The sequence below is a fragment of the Nansenia antarctica genome (genome assembly GCF_963989245.1).
Source record: "Nansenia antarctica genome assembly, chromosome: 4".
NCBI lineage: Eukaryota > Metazoa > Chordata > Actinopteri > Argentiniformes > Microstomatidae > Nansenia > Nansenia antarctica.
This window is the reverse complement of record NC_137689.1, coordinates 46,193,302-46,213,842: the sequence shown is the minus strand read 5'-3', so window position 1 is coordinate 46,213,842 and position 20,541 is coordinate 46,193,302. Positions and strand designations below refer to the sequence as shown.

At 47.6% G+C, this 20,541-nt stretch overlaps 1 protein-coding gene across 1 annotated transcript in view; it reads left to right on the top strand.

The window, feature by feature from the left end:
* Positions 1 to 374: 374 nt before the first annotated feature.
* The window catches only part of LOC308156013 (collagen alpha-1(V) chain-like), a gene marked incomplete at both ends in the record, with an annotated part of 51,387 nt that continues 31,220 nt past the window's right edge, over positions 375 to 20,541 (top strand). Inside the window, 2 exons of the mRNA XM_080529375.1 lie at positions 375 to 474; positions 17,890 to 18,057. Of these exons, the coding sequence (XP_080385501.1) occupies positions 375 to 474; positions 17,890 to 18,057 (268 nt within the window). The remainder of the gene's footprint in view (positions 475 to 17,889; positions 18,058 to 20,541) is intronic.

The following is a 20,541-nucleotide window of genomic DNA, read 5'->3' as shown; positions in this document are numbered from 1 at the left end:
TGCCTTTCCTGTCCGCATCGTGACTGACAGGCTGCGGGGAACATTTTTTTCCTCTTCAGTTCCAAGAGCTCTCAGTGACGATTGAGAGAGGGGGCAACACTTCTGATCAGAGGTTCTGCAGGGCAGGGTAATTCAGAGGAGCGAAGGAGAGTGGAGAGGACGAGTGCGCAGAGAGGGTGCCCCATCCGTCAACTAGCTGGTGGAATCCACGCTCCAAACTTATGGCTGCCTGAGAAATAACGATATTTCCCCCCTCTCTCTTTCTCTGGGATCTTTGACCACTATAGTTCTCTCCTGATCAGAAGTTGTCACAAGTATTTTTCAGTTGCTGTTGAAAAGTTAATCCACCTTGGCCGTGGACGTCCCCGGCGGTCATGGATACCCTTATAAGATGGAAAGTAAAACGGAGGATAAGGGACGCGCAAATCACTTTAGCGATAATTCTACTTTGTGTCACTTCACAAGCAAGTTCAGGTAAGCAGCATTCTGGCACCGCAGTCTATACATTTTTGCAGCTGTGCATTTTTGGCCCGTCGTTGCATTTAGACAGGGTTTTCATGTGCATCAAGTCATTTCAGTATCATCATTATCCCGTATTATCCCGTTGTAAATCCAACTCTGCACCCTTAGTTTAATTGTATGGGATGTGCTCCACATTCGTTTTGGTATACTACAATCCTAACCTGAAATAGCACAGGGCCTTTTAAAGAATGGGATATGGTGATGATGCATACAGAGCACTGTCATCTTTTTTTGACCAACAAACTACTAACTGTTGATTTGGTAACGCTGAATACTGGAGTTTCACTCAAGCGCCCGACTAGGGCTATTTTTCCACAAACTTGTGCCAAAAAGTTTTCTCTCATCTCATCAAGTGCACTGCCTCCAGCGATGGTTTTGTGCAGTCTGAAAGATGGGGTCCTGCTGCGCCATCTATAGTGCTATAGGGGTGGCCATCGTTTTCCTCTCTTTTTACATACTATATGAAAGTCTCTTGACTTTATGTTTTGATCTATATTTTGTTGGGGATTTAGAGATACAACATATCAGTACATAAAGAGATTATACTATAACGTTAACGTAACAGTTTAGGCCCATTTGATTAATTATTTGAGAGGATTTCAATTGACCAACATGCTACCTGTAGCTTCCATCCTCAGGACAAAGGATAATAGAATATGCATTTTGTCCTATCGATTAAAACCTTATTTCCCGCAATATTCGGTGACCTACTTTATAGCATAAACACTATGGAAAACTTTATGTGCATGCATATTGTCTTGGTATAAATGTATATGCTGTAAAAAGATGATCAATGCATTGGCCTTTTCAGGTTTGCTTGGTGTTTAAGCTTTAGTTCAAGCACTTCCATGGGCGCACTGTTATCCAGGTTCCGTTATGAAAGTTGACTGAAGTTCAAAGGAGTATGTATTTAATGAAGGGCAGACGAGCGCAGCTCTCGTGAGAGGGCGGGGTGGTCTCCTGTCTGAAGTAGCAGGGTGGAGCCGCTGCTTGGCGTTGGAGATGCGCATCTTGGACATAACTCACATAAGCTCCATAAAGACTGAAGTCAGTTTCAAGTTTTGGATCAATAAACTGTTGACTAGCTATATGCCCACCTGTAACCTCTGCGATGTGCCTGCCAAGCGCACCATGGTTCTAGAATGAAACACTCTGATATCTACTTATATAAATACCTAATTTGAGAAGATTTAGAATTTCCCCATTAATTGAAAGCACATGTGTTCATCAGGGGTGTCTTGAGTCTGGCCTACATGATTAGCTCCCTGCTTGGCATGGTAGGTGGCCTGGAGTCTACTGAGAAGCCTTCAATCAGAAGGCTGCTAGGTAAACAGATGGTCTGTCCCTTCCACTGCCCAAAGCATACCTCCATGGAAAAGCAAGTCATCTCTGGATTGGGTTATTTTATAACTCCCCAGTACTAGAATCTGAAAAAACAAGATTTACAGTCATGTTAGTAGGGAATGTTCAGAGTAATTCTGTGATGATGGAAATTGATCGATAACACATGTACTGTATGGATAAATATATTGCATACAATTTAGCTAAAACTGGTTTGATTGAATTTAGGGATTTAACTTTTATGTTCGTACGAGATACCACCCAGGGGGTGTACGTAGTTTTGTTCCCACAATCTGGTGTGATTAATCCTGCTCCTGGTCAGTAAGGATGATTTAGAGTTGGAATGGGTCATTTGTGAGATTACAGGGTGTGGGACAGAATTCATTATGATTCTATTGGCTGGGTTTAATCAACTCCTAAAACTAACAGAAAGCAACCAGAGACTTGTAAATGATAGTCTCTGGCACTGCAACACTTCCTGAAACTTGAGACTTGACACATGCAAGCTTGAGTGTGTTTTATGACTTGGCATTAGCAATATGCTAACAAGGAGATGCATAATATGATCATTTTGCCACTGGTGTTAACTAAAACCAAATTGAAAATAAATGTTATTACAGTTTTGGAGCAGAACATATTTAGATTATCAAAGGAAAAATGTAGACCGACATATCTATATGCTTGAAATAGTTCTTTTAAGAGAGACATAATTTACAACTTGAAAAAGCTGCACCCCATCAGGGTATTCAAACTGTATAATTATGTGGTGATTAAAAAGAATTACCCCAGTTTGTCAGCAGTAAAGGGCTCATCTTGACCTAAACCAGATGATCCCTTTGCCCAAGGGTGAAAGTGCCCTGGAAGTTGTTCCACCTCTCAAGAAACAGCATTTGGACATCATCTACACAGAACCTATGCCTCGTCATCTACCTTGCGGAAGGCTTGTGATTGTATTTTTTGGTCAACCTTCACATTAAGTTGTTAAAATATGACCCGGTATAAAATATTACCTTTCAATTGCTTTGTAATAGTATACATTTGACTTACACAGTCACAATAGTTGTTGAGGAGGCCTGCTGGTAGTTAAGTGATTGTTGGGTCCTTCAGTCATTACTACTTACTGGTATTCACATGTCAGTTTGTGCCTTTATGTCTTGTTTCTCAGCCTTTAATTGATTTTAAAGCTACATCTTATACACAGTTTTAATTGTGGTTTTACACAATTTAGTTGTGTCAGAACAGAGAGTCTCAGGGCCAAACCTCATCAAAGCAAGCCTTGGTGATATTGGCAAGGAGAGTTGAGAAAATACTGTAGTTCACACACTAACAAGAGGTTGCAAGGTTTTGATTATGAAGTAACTACAACTGGATGTCTTTCTGCAGATTTTTAGCCAGGTATTAAGGAGAAAGAGAGAGTGACCCCAATGTTAAAACCCTTTGATGTATGTCTAGTTATATTTTCTTGACCTGCTTTCATTCTGACTGGAAATGACAGGAATGGTAATGACAGGACACCAAGAAGAGATGGGTGCCCAGGGTGGAGTGGTGGGGGTCAAAGGGTGAAGGTTATGACCTTCGGATGACCACACTGCTGGTCTTTACTGGGTTTACAGTTTCAGCGCCTGGAGATAAGAATGTGTGCTTTAGGATCAAAGTGGTTGATCCTCCATTGCTCCTCATTTTAATGTAAGTGTAAGTGAGTGAATGGAGAGAGGTGCATCTTGGGGACATGTATGACACAACAATGTATATTGATGACGTCTAGGAATTGGTTTATTCAAAGTTATTGATCTCTTACTTAACAGTGCTTAGGGTTAGGGTTAGCTTTAACTCACTGACCTTCTTGAGAGTATTTTTATTTCGCCAAGATGTTTCTTTTGTGTAGACTCTCTAACATAGGTTGAAGAGAAGTTCACCGTTTTCCCCCAAGTCACCCCAGATACAATGGGACCTTTATATAAAGCTTCAAACACATCGCAGTGCTATGGCTTTCTTTTCTCATGGTTTGTTATCATTAATTAAGAAAAGGGTTTTTGAATGGTCTGCATCAATAGGAAACATTCCCCTAGGTCTGGAACTGACATGTCAAACCGCTTTATTCATCAGAAATACTGGAATAACATTCTTTGAATACCTGTGAAAATGAAAGCGTGGGTGGATCGGGGCCAAAGCCACACTTGCCGTGATCAAATCTGAAATGCACTATGGGATTTGAAGTCCTCTAATTCTAATTCCTTGATTGATAAGGTTCTTCAGTATTTGAGGTTTTGCTTTTTCTACCTATTTGTTCTTAGAAAGGGATAATAAGAAAGACTTGTTGTTTGGCTGTGTGCTCATTCACATCTGGATCCCATAAGCTCCATTGTGCCGTCTGCTTAGCTAAAAAAAAAAAAAAAAAGAGGGAAAAATGTGTTCCAGATGTTTTCATCCCACTCCTGGTGGAACATAGGCACTATGAAATGAAATACTGTTTCATTTTTCAAAAGAAAAATACACCGTTCCTCTCTGGTTTTAGCAACGGTTCTACTGGAAAAATACTGTAACTGCATCCCATTAGGTGAGTTTTGGTGAAAGCTTTTGGAATGGTGTGTGTTTCATGGGAGTTTTGAGAGAGGCAATCTGGGTCATTAAAAGGTTATTTTTGTGTAAGGGGGGGGGGGTGGACTTTATGATAGGTTCAAAGGTCATCTACAGCTGTGCTGCAGCTGTTTTCCATCCATAGTCCTCCTGCTGGCCATCTGAACAGTTCCTCGAGAAAATAATGTTTCCATAGATAGATTAACCTTTTTCATCACTCTTCTCCTAATACCATACATATGTGTTATTGGACTGAAGGAAAAACAGTTGTAATGAGTTCTGTCTGTTGTGTGTTTAAACCTACTGTATGGTCATGGCTTCCGAAACTGCAGATATAAGATGGACGATCTTGGCTGTAGTCATTGTTTGTCTCTACTGAGCGAAGCAGACATTAGGGTCTACATGTATTTTCCCAACTGTGGCCTTTCAATGGCCATGTTTTGGTCTCCTGATTTGGGGAAATCCTTAGGGCCTGTTCTACTCAATCAGATACGAGTGGTGTGAATAGCCCTTGTTTTGTGTCACTGTGTGTGGCTATCACCGTGGTGCTGGGAAGGAATCTTGACGTCGCTGGACTGTGGAGAGAGGCTGTGACCCTGCAATTGCATGAGCCACTTCAGACTGTGAATGCAGGCTTTATGGAAAGACTAGAGTTGACCATTCATACTTTTACAACCCCTCAAGTCAGCTCTGACACCTGATAAACAGCCACAGACACCCCTTCTTTCTTATAGCGCTTTTTTATATCTGTGACCCGATGACAAGATGGGTGATAAAAGAATATTCGGGGACAACGTTTGACATGATCTTCCACAATGAAGGGGATCCTTTGTGTGACACATATGAAGACATGGAAGGGACAGTGAGATCACTGTTCCTCATCGTCTGGTCCCAAGTCCCATGAACTGGTTCTGGGTCCCCGTCAGTCAGGTCAGGTTTTCCAGGACAGGGAGTGGACATCAGACCATGGTTGGGCATGGTCATTATCCAAGCACAGTCCCTCTATGTACTGTATTTTCTGTTAGATGATCAGAGTGATGTCATTGCATATAACAACCCAAATCCTCTATGATGACTGGACCAGGATGAATGTGGCCACTATAAACATTGGATGCTTTTCAAGTCTGTGTGTGTGTGTGTGTGTGTGTGTGTGTGTGTGTGTGTGCTTGTGCTCTATATGTTGTGTTACCTTCTCAATAAAGTCTAACTCAAGTGTGCTTTACACAAACATGCAAATAAATATGAGTTACAGTACACATATTTTAAAGTCAGAATCCAGCTGCAACTCGGTAAAGCTGAATGTGATAGAGGTTCGAGTTATGCTTACACCTTGTAATATTTCATAGATATATGAATATATCTCCTAGAACTCATGTATACGCTGTGACCCCACGGCCAGTACAGTACCTTCTAGCTCTTGTCCAGCCACAGGACTCATGGGTATTCAGCTTTTGCTCTACAGCGTAAGCAGTACTGTTCTCTATTAAAAGGGTTATTATAAAGATTGAGCAGGGAACGCAATGCAACTGCTGTATGACTCATCCTTTCCAACCCCAGTCCCCCTTCCCAATCCCCCCCCCCCTCCCCAGTCGCTAGCCTAGCCACAAGCCTGGGCAAAAGAACTACTGAACGTAAGCATTTTAGGGGGGAAATCTCATGATTCGGTCGTCCAGTCCACTCTAGAGACCTAACTCCAGTCAGATCCTGTTCTATTTTTACTTTATGAGGTGATAAAAATGTGTAGGGGGTGGGGGGTGAATTAGACTGTATGAAAGAGAGAGAGAGAGAGAGAGAGAGAGAGAGAGAGAGAGAGAGAGAACCAGTGTCTGCTTATTCAGCAACATGCTCCGACGCTGTACTTAGTTAGTCTCAAATAAAGAGCAGGAAACCAAACCGCAGAGAAAACTGCTCACAGATCTGTTTTTGCCGAACCAAAATGAGGCAAGAAACATCACGGCAGACTGTCATTGTACAGAGTGAACGGTTGCCTAGCGTCACAGGAGAAGTCGATTAGCACGTGACTGAAAAGACTGACTGAAAAGACCCAGAATCAGAACCAGAAACACTTTTATTACATCTCACTGTACACAAGTACACATGACTCAAATTCTTTGGCCTTGGTTCCTCAACATCAGCATTGTAGCATTCAGATACAAAAGCACAACAATAATAAGTAACGTAAGCAAGTCAAAGAACTAATCCTACATACAATTGTATGTGACCTCAGTTTACCCAGAGGGCTGTTCAGTGTTGAGCTGTGACAAGGCTTCTGATGGTTTGCCCCTTTTATTACGCTATGTGCTGTGTCATTATGGCAGGCTCCCCTTGCGCCCAGTGGCAAGGCTGCACAAACAACTGACATCGTAATTATAACGACAAGACGAGTGATTGATGGTAGACTCTCTCTCCGTGCGTCTACTGTCACCCCTCCTATTCTCTCCTCCTCCTCCTCCTCCTCCTCCTCCTCCGCCTAGCCTTTCACTTTCTCTGCTCTCTCTCTTCTATATCTACCCATTTATGCTATCTCTACCCCCCCCTCCCTCCCTCCCTCCCATAATGTCAGCTAATGATGGCATGACAACCCCCCCCCCCCCCACCCCCTATCCAAAAAGTGGGACAGGAAATGGTTTCTATGGAGACATGGCAAGCACCTCCCAAAGAACTGGGTTGAGTCCTGTTGCCCGGGCCCTCTGTAGTGTGACATGTTGTCAGGCCCTTTGTGTGTCATTGCAACATTGTTGATGTACCACTGCCACCCCTGTCTGTAGGAACCCAAGTCTTCATTAAGTATTGCTCCCTAAAACTAGGGCTCTTTAAAAGCCTTTAAGACGCTCGCTTTGAAAACCAGAAAATCCCACAATGATTCATGTTGTTCCTCCCTGCCAGAAAATATTGGAGTTAATATTTTGATTGAGTTTTGCATGTTACTGAAGCCCTGCCTAGATGCAGTATCCTCGTGGTTTTGTTGTAATTTTTTGGGGTTAATTTAGAATATCTGCATGCAAGGCCACAAGGCCATTGGATAAGTAAGGCCCATGCCTGTTTTTCTCAAGTATTTCCCAGTTGCTCAGTGACAACGTTTCCTGGAAAAGCTTTCTGGGTCACTGTGTCCACTAATGATGACATTGAACCGCTGAGTTTGTCTCTGAAACGGAGGCGTTCTACTTGATTTCACTCCTGCAGTTGACCTCGGGGGTTCTGATTCGGGTTGGATTCCCATCCCATTTCCTACAAGTCAACACAACTCAGCTAATTGCCCTAAAGTGGGCCACTGGAACAGTCTGTTGAGATTTGACCGATAGTCGTTGGAAAGTATTTTAGAGTGAGTTTAGGCTATTTGTTTGGTTAAGCTCAAGAGTTAGCGTAGCGATGAGGCTCTTACTTCTCTTACTTCTCTTTCTCTCTGTGCTGCTTCTCAGCTTTGTGTCTGTCCATCCTTGGTGCTTGCTTGGGCCAGAGGGGAATGTTCTGGAATGCGAGCGCTGCCTTGTTTTGTCGTTAATCGTAGTCCGGCAGTTAGCCCTCAAAAACCAGATCTGCAGGGAGAGAGAGGATGCAAGGGAGTCAGAGGAGCAGACAGAGGCAGAAAGAGAGAGAAGGAACGAGAGAGAGAGAGAGAGAGAGAGACAGAGAGAAATAAAAAAGATACATAGGGAAATGGAGAGAGAGAGAGAGAGAGAGAGAGAGAGAGAGATACATATGAATAGGCAGACAGAAACAAGAGGCAGGGATGAAGGAGCACACCACTAGAGAAAAGAGAGAAGAGGGAAAACGTAGAGGAGTGTGAGACTGGAGGGAAGTACAGATGACTTAAAAGGGAGCCACTGAAGGATAGAGAGAGAGAGAGAGAGAGAGAGAGAGAGAGAGAGAGAGAGAGAGAGAGAGAGAGAGAGAGAGAGAGAGAGGAATGTTTGTGCGTCTCGAGAGTGCTATTTCTCGGTAGTCTCGCTGTAAACTGGGCATTTAGAAATGCACCCTTGGAAGCCTGAGTCGGTTTTTCCATCTTAGTGTGTGGAAGCAGACAGTGATTTATCTGCTCTGGTCCGAGCTTCAGTGTGGAGACAGTGAAGTAAACCATCTGGTATTCTCCCTGCTAAAGCAATAAGATCCTAGCGAGAAGCCCGGCCGTGCACGCACGCACGCACGCACGCACACACGCACTGTGTGTGGACTTAGAAATGTGTGAACATGCAGCCTGCTTTTTTTGTGGGCCCTGACATTTGGGTTTGTATATCCAGTGTGAGTGTGTGTATACAAAGGGAACTGCATATGTATATGGAGTTGTGTTTACGTTTGATTCAAACGCTGTTTAGGCTTATAAATCTGTGTTGAAGAGAAATGACGCTCTCTAATACAGGATGTGATCGGACTGTAGATGGACGGTTATTGTCTTTTCCACGGTTGTGTGTGAGGGATCAGCTAACCGACTACTCGAGTGTGTGTGTGTGTATGCATGTGTGTGCGCGTGGTTGCATGTGTGTGTGCGCGTGGTTGCGTGTGTGTGTGTGTGTGTGTGCGTGTGTGTGTGTGTGTGTGTGTGTGTGTGGGAGACCGTTTGATTCTTTGTTCGTTCCCTGTGTTCTATATCTTGTCGGCCCGCTTCCTGTTATTCTGTGATTAGTAGCAGGACTTTATTCCTGAGCAGAACCTCGTCTGGCTAGTGTCCGACCGGGTCAGGACCAGGGGAATGAGGGCATCGGAACGTGTGTACAACAAGCAACCCTCTCTCTCCTCTGCACTCTCGTGTTCAGGTCATTAGGCTTTTGAGTGTGTGTGTGTGTGTGTGTGTGTGTGTGTGTGTGTGTGTGCTGTGTGTTTTGTGTTTATTATGCAAGCTTGTGTGGGTGTTTCGATGACATATGCAGTGTGTCGGTGAGCATTCCTGTGCTCTTTGTGTGTTTTTATTCGTATTTGTGTGTGTGTGTGTGTGTGCTGTGTGGATAAGAGGGAGAAACACATACTTTCCAGGAGAAGGTACACACACACACACACACACACACACACACAAACACACACACACGTCAGTAGATCAGGCAGACCCACTGTGATGCACAATGGCTTTAACGCAGCTGACGTTTGTGTGTGTGCGAGAGTGTGTTCCCTGTCAGGGTGTCTATGTAGCAGGGTGTAATGTGTTTAATGTGGCGGAGGTAATGCCTGCCGTGAAACCTTAGGGCTTCGTCACATGACAAGCAGGTCCGACACCCTCAGGTCAATGCCGATGGCGACTTTTGTGTCGGGAGGGGGACTGGAGTGTGTGTGTGTGTGTGTGTCACGTCACGTGGGTCAAGTGGCGCGGTACGATGTCATCCTGCATGTCGTCTCGTGCTCAGACGCGTCACACGCGTCACACACTCTGCTGGCGTCTGTCCAAGTCGGATAACTCCATGACCGTGGCCCCAAAAGAATCCCTTAAAGTCCCTCTCTCACACCCTCCCTCCCCATCGGAGCTGGGAGCTAGCGCACTAGGAGGGGGAAGTTTCCCGTTTTTGCCCCTCTTGTGTTTTCCGTACCCTGGTTACTAAGGAGACGGAGAGGGTCTACTCCGTGGCTGCTAATTGCTCTTTGTCCTCAGCGCAAGGTCAACCATGTGCCTGGAAGAAGCAGGCCTCGCTTCAGGAGGAGGGGCGGGGGGGGGGGGGGGGTGAGACGGAAGAATGTTAATCCCGCAACCACCCCCCCGCCCCCCCCTCTATGAAAAACTCGTAATTCAGTGGTCGCTGCGACACACTGTGTGTGTGAGAGAAGAGAGGGGGGGTGAGGGATCTTGCAACGGTCCTGGCACAAGGCCGAAAACAGGATTTTAAATTTGGCACACACACCGGCTAAATGTTCAGAGAGAGAGAGAGAGAGAGAGAGAGAGAGAGAGAGAGAGAGAGAGAGAGAAAGAAAGAGGAAGGGAAAGCTAAAGTGAGGGGAAGATGGGGAAGGGGGAGGTGGGGGGGTGAGACACTGAAGTGAGTGAACCTAATTGTCGGAGACGCTGAAGTGGAGTGGAGTTGGAAGACGCCGAATCGGATAGTGTCGGGAAATAGATGGCACCCTCCCGGGCCTCTAATACCGGTGCAACTGAACTGAACCCCCGGGGGGGGGGGGGGGGGGTTAACTCACTGTAACACTCTGGGGGTGTATATTATTACTCTGAGGAGAAGAAAAAGCCCCCAATGTTCCCCTTGCCCCTCCCCCCCTTCTGATCTACAACACACGATGCTCTTCATATGGTTCTGATAAAGAAAAAAAACGTTTCTAGAACATTCCTCCAGGTTCCTTCAGCTGAAGTGCTACGTTAGAGGCTCTTGATCCGTGAGGTATGGGGGGGGGTGGACATATGGATATGATGACTATATGATGACAGAGGGAGGTTTGAGGAGGGGGGAGGGTTTCGTGACTCCAGGCCATGTATCTGTCAAGCCCATGTGTGGTGGAGCCGTGGAGATGTCAGCTCCACTCCACTCCGCTGTTCTTTGTGGTTCCGTGGCGGTTCCGTCGGCTGTTCCCTGGTCGTCAGGGCTGTTCTGTGGTGACAAGCCGAGGGACCCTGTGTGGCCGGACTGGACGGTGACAGAACCAGAACCTCCCTGCGACCCCCAAGCGCACTGGAACTGGGCCCGACGTGTCGCTGGGAAGCACTGGCACAGAGCGAGACAGGCAACACACTGAGATGTGGCTCGCACACGTTGAGGGCCATGTAAGGGCAACGAGAGAGAGAAAGAGAGAGAGAGAGAGAGAGAAGAGAGAGGAAATGAAAGGAGGGGTAGTAGGAGAGAGACAGAGAAGGATGAGAGAGAGAGAGAGAGAGAGAGAGAGAGAGAGAGAGAGAGAGAGAGAGAGAGAGAGAGAGAGAGAGAGAGAGAGAAAGAGAGAGAGTATGCGTTCTTCATTACGTTTGATTAAATGATGAGGGGATTAAGAATGAGAGAGCTGGTAGAGGTTCTTTGGCCCCGTTAGCAAATGTACACAAAAGTCATTCCTGGCCAGAGGCACACACACAAACACGAGTGGTCTCCCCCCCCCCCCCCCCCCCCCCCCCGGTTGCCAGCCTGCTCAGAGGTGAGGGCTGTGGTCAGCTCAGTGTGTTTGCTCACGGAAAGAGCTCCGGTGGTATTTTTAGTCAGGGTCCATCCTGTTCCAGAGTCTGTAGCGCTCTCGAGGGAGCCGCCATGCTAAGTAGGCAAACACTTCAGCTTAATAAGGTGGGATTGAGACTCCATACCTGTGGGTTAAGGATGTGGTCAGGACAGTTTCCTGTCCAGGAGGGTCACAGGCAGGTGAGGCAAGTGTGTGTGTACACAGTGTGTGTGTGAGAGTGTGTGTGGGTGTTTGCTTCTTGCTGCACTGCTAACGCAACCTATACAACCCATACATTCAAGATACAGCATGGGAACATTGTATCACACTGTGTGTGTGTCGGGGGGGGGGGGGGTGCTTATTCTCTGGCCAGAGACATGCTATGTGATGCCCCTCCCCCCTCTTCTCCTGTAGGCTGCTAATTGGCCCTCTCCCCCCCCACGGCCTTTGCTTGACCCCGGCGCCCCCAGGCTGAGGGCTCAGTTTACGGCTGAGAACGGAGGGTTTAGGGTGCAGTAGGTGGGGGGGTGGGGCTCATTGAGGGGGGGGGGGGGTAGGAGAAGACCCCTGTCCTGTTCAGACGAGAATACCTCGAGCTCTAGAGACTAGACTAATGTGAGCCACTGAGAAAGTCAAGAGGTCTATGGATGGAGAGAGGAGGGGGGGGGGGGGGGGGGGGGGGGGGAGGAGGGGAGGGTGTGGAGGGGGGGGGGGGTGTAAGGAAGGGGTGAGGGGGATGAGAAGATGAGAGATTTGCAAAAGGAGGTGACGGGACAGACGGACGGATGGAGGAAATCAGAGATCAGGGAGGAGGAGGGAAGGAGGAGGGAAGGAGGAGGGAAAGATGGTATCCCGATGACAATCGTTTCCTTCCCCAAAAGCCGCTGGTCTTTATAGGATTATGATGTGTCAGTGTGGATTAGCAAAAACAACGCGCTTCCACGGGGGGGTCGTGACACGGTTAGCGTCGACTGGCTGGACTTTCGTAAACTTCCTCCTCGTCTTCCTCCTCCGCCTCTCTGAGCTCTGTGACTCACAAGGCTCTCAGAGAGAGACTCAGAGCTGTGGCCTCTGTGATAGGACAGCGGAATGTACAGCGATACAGTCTAACCATGGCAACGTGGGCATGTGACAGAGCTACCTACTCACTAGCTAATGCTATGGCTAGTCGGTCTTTCAAACGGAACTGTTTCCGCCAACACAGTGTCATTATATCCCTCAGTTCCAGTTGTAGCAACTCATTGCGGCTGTCTCCTAAGTATAGCTAGTTGGCTAATTGGAACTCATTTGCTAGCGTGCTAATGTGACCATGTCGTGGGGCTTTGGCCATTGTAGATATTTGTTTACTGTTTTGTCTAGACACACTCTGCCTGTCTTCACAGTTGAGGGAGAGAAACCGACCCCGGGTTTCGACCCCCATTATTATCCAGCGAAGCCCAAAGTAAAGCCAACACACAACACACGCCTGTAAGGTCAAGAGTCACACAATAAACCATGTTGATTGGCTGTGGTTTTTTGCCCTTGAGAAACCACAGAGTGGCTTTCACGACGGGAAGGAGGGGCTTTCGGAGGAACAGGGGGAAATGGATGAAGTTGCGGCAGCAATCCAAAGCGACAGCTTGAAGTCAATAACCCAAAGTTGAACTCTGCCTAGCAACACCCACCCCCAGCAGCAGGAAGTGTGCAGCGTTACGTCCTTATATGGAGACGGGGGGGAACCCTGTAGACCACAGGAGGGGTGGAGGAGGGCTGGACGGTGGAGGATATGGCTGGACGATATCAAATAACAGCCTGGGACACACTGACACACACGTTCGCCCAACCACTAATTAACAAGGTTCACATACGTAGCGGCGGGCAGAGGTTAGCATGAGCGATTTCCCACATGGTTGATGTTGACATACGGTATCATATTCTTTACCACCAAACCCTAAGTGATGTTTGGTTGTTGAACCAAAGCTGTTCTTACCGTCAGGAGTTAGTGATTTGGGGTGTTTTATGGCTACAGTTTGGAGTTCATGTCGTGGACAGAGGCTACTGTGTTCTCCCTACTGTGTCATTTGGGAGAATGCCACGCCTTGAGTATATTCAGCTCTGTCGGATGGTTAATTAAATTAAATATGAAATGGCATTGTGTGTGTGTGTGTGTGCGTGTGCCTGTGCGTGCGTGCGTGTGTGTGTGCCTGTGCGTGTGTGTGTGTCTGTGGATGTTTCTGCAAGTGTGAGGAACATTTTAATCGAACAGTACCGTAAAGACAGGAAAGGAATACATTAATTGTCGGTCAAATAGGTCCATACTATTATGATGTTATTGATATGGATTGTTTCCTTGGTTCTCTGTGAACAGGCCCCTGCTTCAATAGACTCTGGTCTCCAAATAAATCTGAAATTAGAATAAAAAATGGCTTGCGTGTTGTCATGTTGGCAAAATAATCGCACTGGTGTGTTTTGGCATCATATATGCTGGCGTGTGTCTGAGTCGTGTGTGTCCCTGTCTTGCGTTGGTGTCTTGCCCGGGAGCCGCTGGCCGGTGTCTGTGGCCTCGCGGTCCTAACAGGCCGGCCCTGGTGTTTGTCTCTGTGGCGTGTCGCCTTTAGACCACCCCACCTCCGGCTGTGGGCATCCAGTCTCCCCTGGGTCCCGTGGCTGTGGGGTTTCCTAGGAGACGGGATCTGGGATGTTGGCAGGTTTTGGTCATAAACATTGCGGTGGTAGGGAAGCACAAATGGCTTTCCCATGCAAGCATGCATTATTCTGACTGGCACTACTGGCACAAAAAGTCAGACTCAGCAGGTTTCCACTTGTGCTGAGTAGACTTATCTTCCGAGTACTTTTTGCTAATTGTTTTTTTGTAAAGGCATTTTAAAGTGTTAACTACTCTTTTATAACCTCGTTGACACCATTGGTATTCACTCAGAGTATACCTATGTATATAGTATAATGACTGAGTAGATGGATGTGATATCTTGGTGTACAATGCCAGCAGTTTATCAAGGTACAGAAATAACTGGCCTCCGATTCTGTCGCGTCAGCGAAAGCTGGTTTCACTTGTTGATAGGGTTGCAAAAATTCCCGTAAGTTTGGGAAACTTTCCGATCCTTTCCAAAGTTTCCCTACGGGTTTCAATAGGGAAACGTTTGGAAATGATCGGAAAGCGTCCCAAACTTACGGGAATTTTGCGACCCTACTTGTCGACATGTGTTGTTGACGGTTCGAAAAAACAGGACAGTAACAGTCGTCAGAGGAGTTTGTCGGAGCGTGTCAGTCTGGTTGCTGACAGACATTCTCTGATGGGTGGGTGAGTGAGTCGCTTGCATGCCGCTCCGTTTTTACTAACGGACAAAGCCTTGTCTTTGTTTAGACCCCTCGTCTGCTTGGAGAGGGCTCTGTGGCTCTGCGGTTCTGCGGCCTGTCGTTTTAGAGGGCTAAGTACAGTTCAGTAGCTGTCTTCTCCGTCAAGCACAGAGGGGGGGGGGGGGGGGGGGGGGGTAGGCGAGGAGGAGCAAGGGGGGTTGGGTGGATGGGCGTCGGCTGGATTCCGTCAGGGTGCGTATCCCCCCCCAGGTGTGTTTGTGATGTCAACTCATCCTGAGTCTGATCCCGGTGTGTCGTGCGTCTGTCAAATACGTCCCCCCTGGCGATGAGAATATCTGGGAGCTGGAGTTCCTCTGGAGTGCTCAGGTTTGGAAGGATAATTATGTAATTACAGATCAGATAATCACTGTCTTCCAAAGACAGGAAGCACAGCTGATGAGGCCGGGATAATGAAGCCGGGAGAGAGGGAGGGAGGGAGGGAGGAGGGAAGAGAGGGGGCTTGGCAAGGGAATCACCACATAGTTAGCATTCTTTCATCTGACTCGAAGCTGACTCTCCACGTTTTGCCCTCCAAATGAGCCACACACCCATCTGAGATACTTTAGCTTGTGCCTGCGTGTTCTCTGTGTTCTGTGTGTTCTGTGTGTGTGTGTGGGTGTGTGTGGGTGTGTGCGTGTGCATGTGCATGTGTCTGTGTGTGTGGGTGTGTGTGTTGGTGTGTGGGTGTGTTGGTGTGTGGGTGTGGGTGTGGGTGTGTGTGTGTGCTGTATGAGATGGTGTTTATCAATATGTTTTGACTTGCCTAAGAGGGAGCGTGAGTGTTTCTGGGCTTATTTGAGTGGGAATGTTGACATACTGTATTTGATACGGGTCATCTGTTCAGAATGGGAGTGTGTGTGTGTATGTGTGTGTGTGTGTGTAGGCTACTTAATGTGGGATGTGTTTTTTTATTTTTTTAAGCTGATATTGGTATTGAATTTTCATCGCATTTATATCCGGCCTCTGAAGAGGACAGCGGTGTGGTGCATACTGTGTGTGTGTGTGTGTGTGTGTGTACGTTGCATACTGCATCAGTCCCAGTTGAAAAACCAAAAGGTGATGAAAAGGCTTTGCCCCATATAGCTGTACAGTAGTGAGGTAGGATCTGGAGTTTTGTTTACAGCACACACACACACACACACACACACACACACACACACACACACACACACACACACACACACACACACACACACAGCCAAAACCACAACACATCTCTTAACTCTGTTAGAGATGAACAGGAACACACACATCCTTCATTGCTCTCTCCTGCAGATGAGAGCAGGTATAATGACTCCAGCTGGAGGTAGGTAGTTGTGGGGAAAGTGCAAGTGTGCCCCCCCCCCCCCTCCGCCCCCCCTCCGCCTAGCTCTTTCACTCTCAGATGGACAGGGCTATTGAAACCCCTCTCTGAACACACTCATTAAGTGGTGTGTGGTCCTCCTGGCTGCCAGACACCCGATCTGCTTCACCTGTGTGTGTGTGTGTGTGTGTGTGTGTGTGTGTGTGTGTGTGTGTGTGTGTGTGTGTGAGAGAGAGTGTGTGTGTGTGTGAGAGTGTGTGTGAGTGTGAGTGTGAGTGTGAGTGTGAGTGTGAGTGTGAGTGTGAGTGTGAGTGTGTGTGTGTGTGTGTGTGTGTGTGCGTGTGTGCGTGTGTGCGTGTGTGTGTGTGTGAGCGTGCATGCGTGCATGCGTGTGCTGCAGAACACAAAGAATGCAACAGAACACAAGAATGCAAACATTGAGTGAGCAACGCTTCTTTTGTTTCTTTTGTAAAAACTAGGCCATAAACTCCTTCTGTTGTGCCCTGTTAGCCCTCCCCCCCCCCCCCCCCCCCCCCGCCCCCCAAAGGGCCTTAGCCATGTGACCCTTGAATGTGGCTGACTACACCCCGATGTGTCAGTCATTGTCAATAGCCAGTGATCATAATGAGTTGGCTCATCTGTGTATGGGGCTGTCCTATTCCTCTCTGTACCGGTATGTATGCTCATGCTCTGGACCCGGTTGTTAAAAAAAAACGTTTCATCTGGATCAGAACGATCCTGATTCTTCAGGACTCCTGATCCAGGATCAGATCTAACCTGGCTGGAGTCGGAAATCAGCCAGCTCCATCTGATCCTGGGCCGCAACCCAAAAAGAGTCTGTATCGTTCATGATCCAGATGAAACGTTGTTGAACCACTTGAACCCCTGGAGGAACGAAGAGCACCAGTAGAATCATATACAGTACCGTTCCAAAGTTTGGAAGTCACACTCCCCCCCCCCCCCCCCCCCCCCCCCCCAGTTGAATGGGTGTGTCCACAAACGTTTTGACCGGGTGCTGTACTGTAGCTGCAGACACAGCTGTTAGTCTGTGGTCGGTCGGTCTCGGGTGCTTTGCGACCCAGCCGGGGCTGCGGTGTCCCGGGTTCAAACCCCATGTCACACCCTGTTCTGACCCTGCTCTCCTCCTGCGGTGGCTCTGGTTAAAACACCCAAGTGCCCTGGTTTCCCCGGGGAGAGCGCGTGCTAATTATACGCTTTTGGCGGGCGGAGGTTAGGCTGCTGTAGTGCTTGACTGAGGGTGGATGGATGGATGGATGGACTTTTGTCACGGCGGTAGACCATCATCATAGCGTAGCCCTCTCCGCTCCCTTCGCATAATGGCGCTGTCCCGTAATTGTGCCTTCGGCGTTGAAACGGGGGGGGGGGGAGGTAGAATAGGGGGGTCATTACCGTTAGATGAAGGGGGGAGTGAAAGGAAGGATCTGTCTGGAGCCGGAGTAATTAGGTTACACGGACACTGACACCCCTGTGGTACTGAAGCACGGTGGGTGGGACGGGCTTTTGTGCTGAGATAACACAGACTGGAACCCGAACAGATTGAGAAAGAAACTTGTGTGTAAACTTTTCAATGAGTGTTTTTGGGTCTTTTTTAGCTCATCTAATGTTTCTCCCATTTCTCTCTCTCTCTCTCTCTCTCTCTGTCTCTCTCACTCTCTCTCTCTCTCTCTCTCTCTCTCTCTCTCTCTCTCTGTTCCCCTCTGTAGTGGCGCCAGCGGACCTCTTGAAGATTTTAGATTTTCCCAGTTTACCTGAAGGCGTTACTAAGACGACAGGTTTATGCTCGCATAGGAAGTCGACGAATGGACCCGACGTGGCCTTCCGAGTATCCAAAGAAGCCCAGCTCAGCGCCCCAACCAAACAACTGTATCCTGGTGAGTACCTAGTGTGTACCTAGTGTGTACCTAGTGTGTACCGACCCACTGAAACTTACCTGCTGTTTTCCTCACCTACTTTTTCCTATACCTGTTTTTCCCGGCTGTATGATGTTTGTCTCTTACTTCCCACACTCACGCACACAAACACACACACACACACACACACACACACATATGAATTCTGTACTTTATGTCCCCCCTCACGTCTGTCCCATCTGCGTGGAATTACATTCCGGCTCGTTCTGTTTCTAATTCAAGATGCGCGGAAAAAGGAAAGGAAGGAAAGAAAGGCAGACAGGCAGAAAGGCATACTAATTCCACCATTTTGGAAAATCTCACGCACACTTTCAGTGCGATTCATCCCCCAGTAAAAAGTCCTAGGCGGGGGAGGAGCTGGGAGGATGGAGAGGCAGGAGAAAGGGGGGATGATGGAGGCGGAGGAGGGGAGGAGGGGGGAGGTGGGGTTCCATTCTTCCTCCCTTCTTTTGTGCTGACGTGGCTCAAGCTTACTGTTCTTCAGCTCACATCAGCTCTCTCCTTCTCTCTTTCTCTTGCTCTCCTTCTCTCTCTCTCTCTCTCTCTCTCTCTCTCCCTTTGTGTCCTTCCCTCTCTCTCCCTCTAGATTTATTTCTTCCTGCTTGCTCCCTCTGTGGTATCACTAATGCCTAATTCTTCTGTTTTTTGGTTCTTTTCTTTTCTACAACAGTAGTCTCTTTTGTCCTTTTTGTCTCATCTTTCCACATCTTGTGATCACTCACTCTCAGAGGGATTCTGTGCTCTAGGCGTATTTATTTATTTATTTATTTATCGGTTCACATTTGGGAAGTGTGGAGTGGTAACATGGTGACCCTACAGTGACCCCCGAAGATCAACCTCCGTGGAATTTGTTCTTGGACAATCCCGAGAATTTAAACAGAACTAATTAAGGGGGATACTAGGAGAATTATAGAGAGTGTGTGTGTGTGTGTGTGTGTGTGTCAGTGTGTGTGTGTGTGTGCGTGTGTGCGTGTGTGCGTGTGTGCGTGTGTGCGTGTGTGTGTGTGTGCGTGTGCGTGTGTGTGTGTGTGCGTGTGTGTGTGTGTGTGACAAGAAAAGGGTAAAAGGGGCGAGCAAGAAAACCCTTTCTTGTAAGTTAAGTTGACAAAAAAAAAAATCTGTTTGGTCGACAGCCAAATGTATGATGAAGAACATCAGCCCAAACACATTTCTCTCATCTGGAGCTCTTTCTGGGGTCGCGACGGCCTTGGTGGACGTTTGATCCACATCCACATCAAGGCTCTTTTATGGGCTTAAGACCGGCCCGGTTCAGCCACAAGGCTACCGACATGTCCTCTCATGCACCCTAAACCCATAAGCCCTGTTTACTTTGGACTCAGCATGGAGCCAAAGACCTGAGCTTCGGTTCTGTTGAACACATAATGAGACACCGTTCACATTCTAGAACAAGCGAGACCGAAAATTCCAGCAACTTCCAGACATAATAAAGGTTCAAGAGCCCTGTGGCTCCGGCTTGTCCCTGCGGTTAAGCTCTAAAAGGACGGTTGTCCTGTGCTCCCTTGGTTGGCTACAGACTCTCACCTCAACTTGAATACAGCTCCAGCTAACGGCTTCCAGAAGGCATCCAAGTGAGCTCATTCGGTCAGGTTTTTTTCTCTCCCTATCTTCTTGTTTACTCCCCCTGTGCTTCTTAAGTGATGGTTTATGGCCTTAAGCCTGATACAAATTATGTTCGAGTGTAACTCTATTTACCACATATCTATGTACACACACACATACAACACTTACTCTCATCTGTAATGGTTGTCAGAATTCAGCTTCATGTAATGAAGAGCTCAACCTCTGATTAGGAACACACGGCTCCTGCCGACATTTTTTACGGCGCCGCGTTTCGGGAGGAAAAAACAAGAAACAAGCGTAGACATGCTATCATTAAGCAAACATGTGGAAGAGATGATTCATTTGAAGAAATGGGAAACAGAGAAGGTTGGAAAAACAAGAGAGCTTCTGTCGCTCCTCGGCCTTCCCCTCCCCGGGTCTGGAGGTGGAGGGTTGCAGACCAAACCGGACAGTTGCCTTCCATCAACACACCCCTGTCACTCTGGTCCAAACACCCGCCCACATCAGAAGGAGTCTGGAAATAACCTTTATCTAAGGTCTCTCTGTTCTTCCATTTCACTCCCCAACTGAGCCGGTTCCTAATGATGTCCTCTCTCTCTCTCTCACACACACGTAGGCTCTCCCACGCTCTTGTAAAATGCACTTTCACACATACTGTAAGCAGACCAGATAGTTCAGGGTTAGGGTTAGCGGGGGGGGGGTTCTTGGTGTCGTAGTCTACACCAGGTCCATCTCCCTCCTACCGGGTCTGTCCCGGGTCCCGGGGGTTGGACAACCGCCTACACCGAGTGAGGAAAAAGTGACGCAATCCCATCCCTCCTTCGTTTTTTTTTAATCCTTGTATTTGGGATGCTTGTCTGGGGC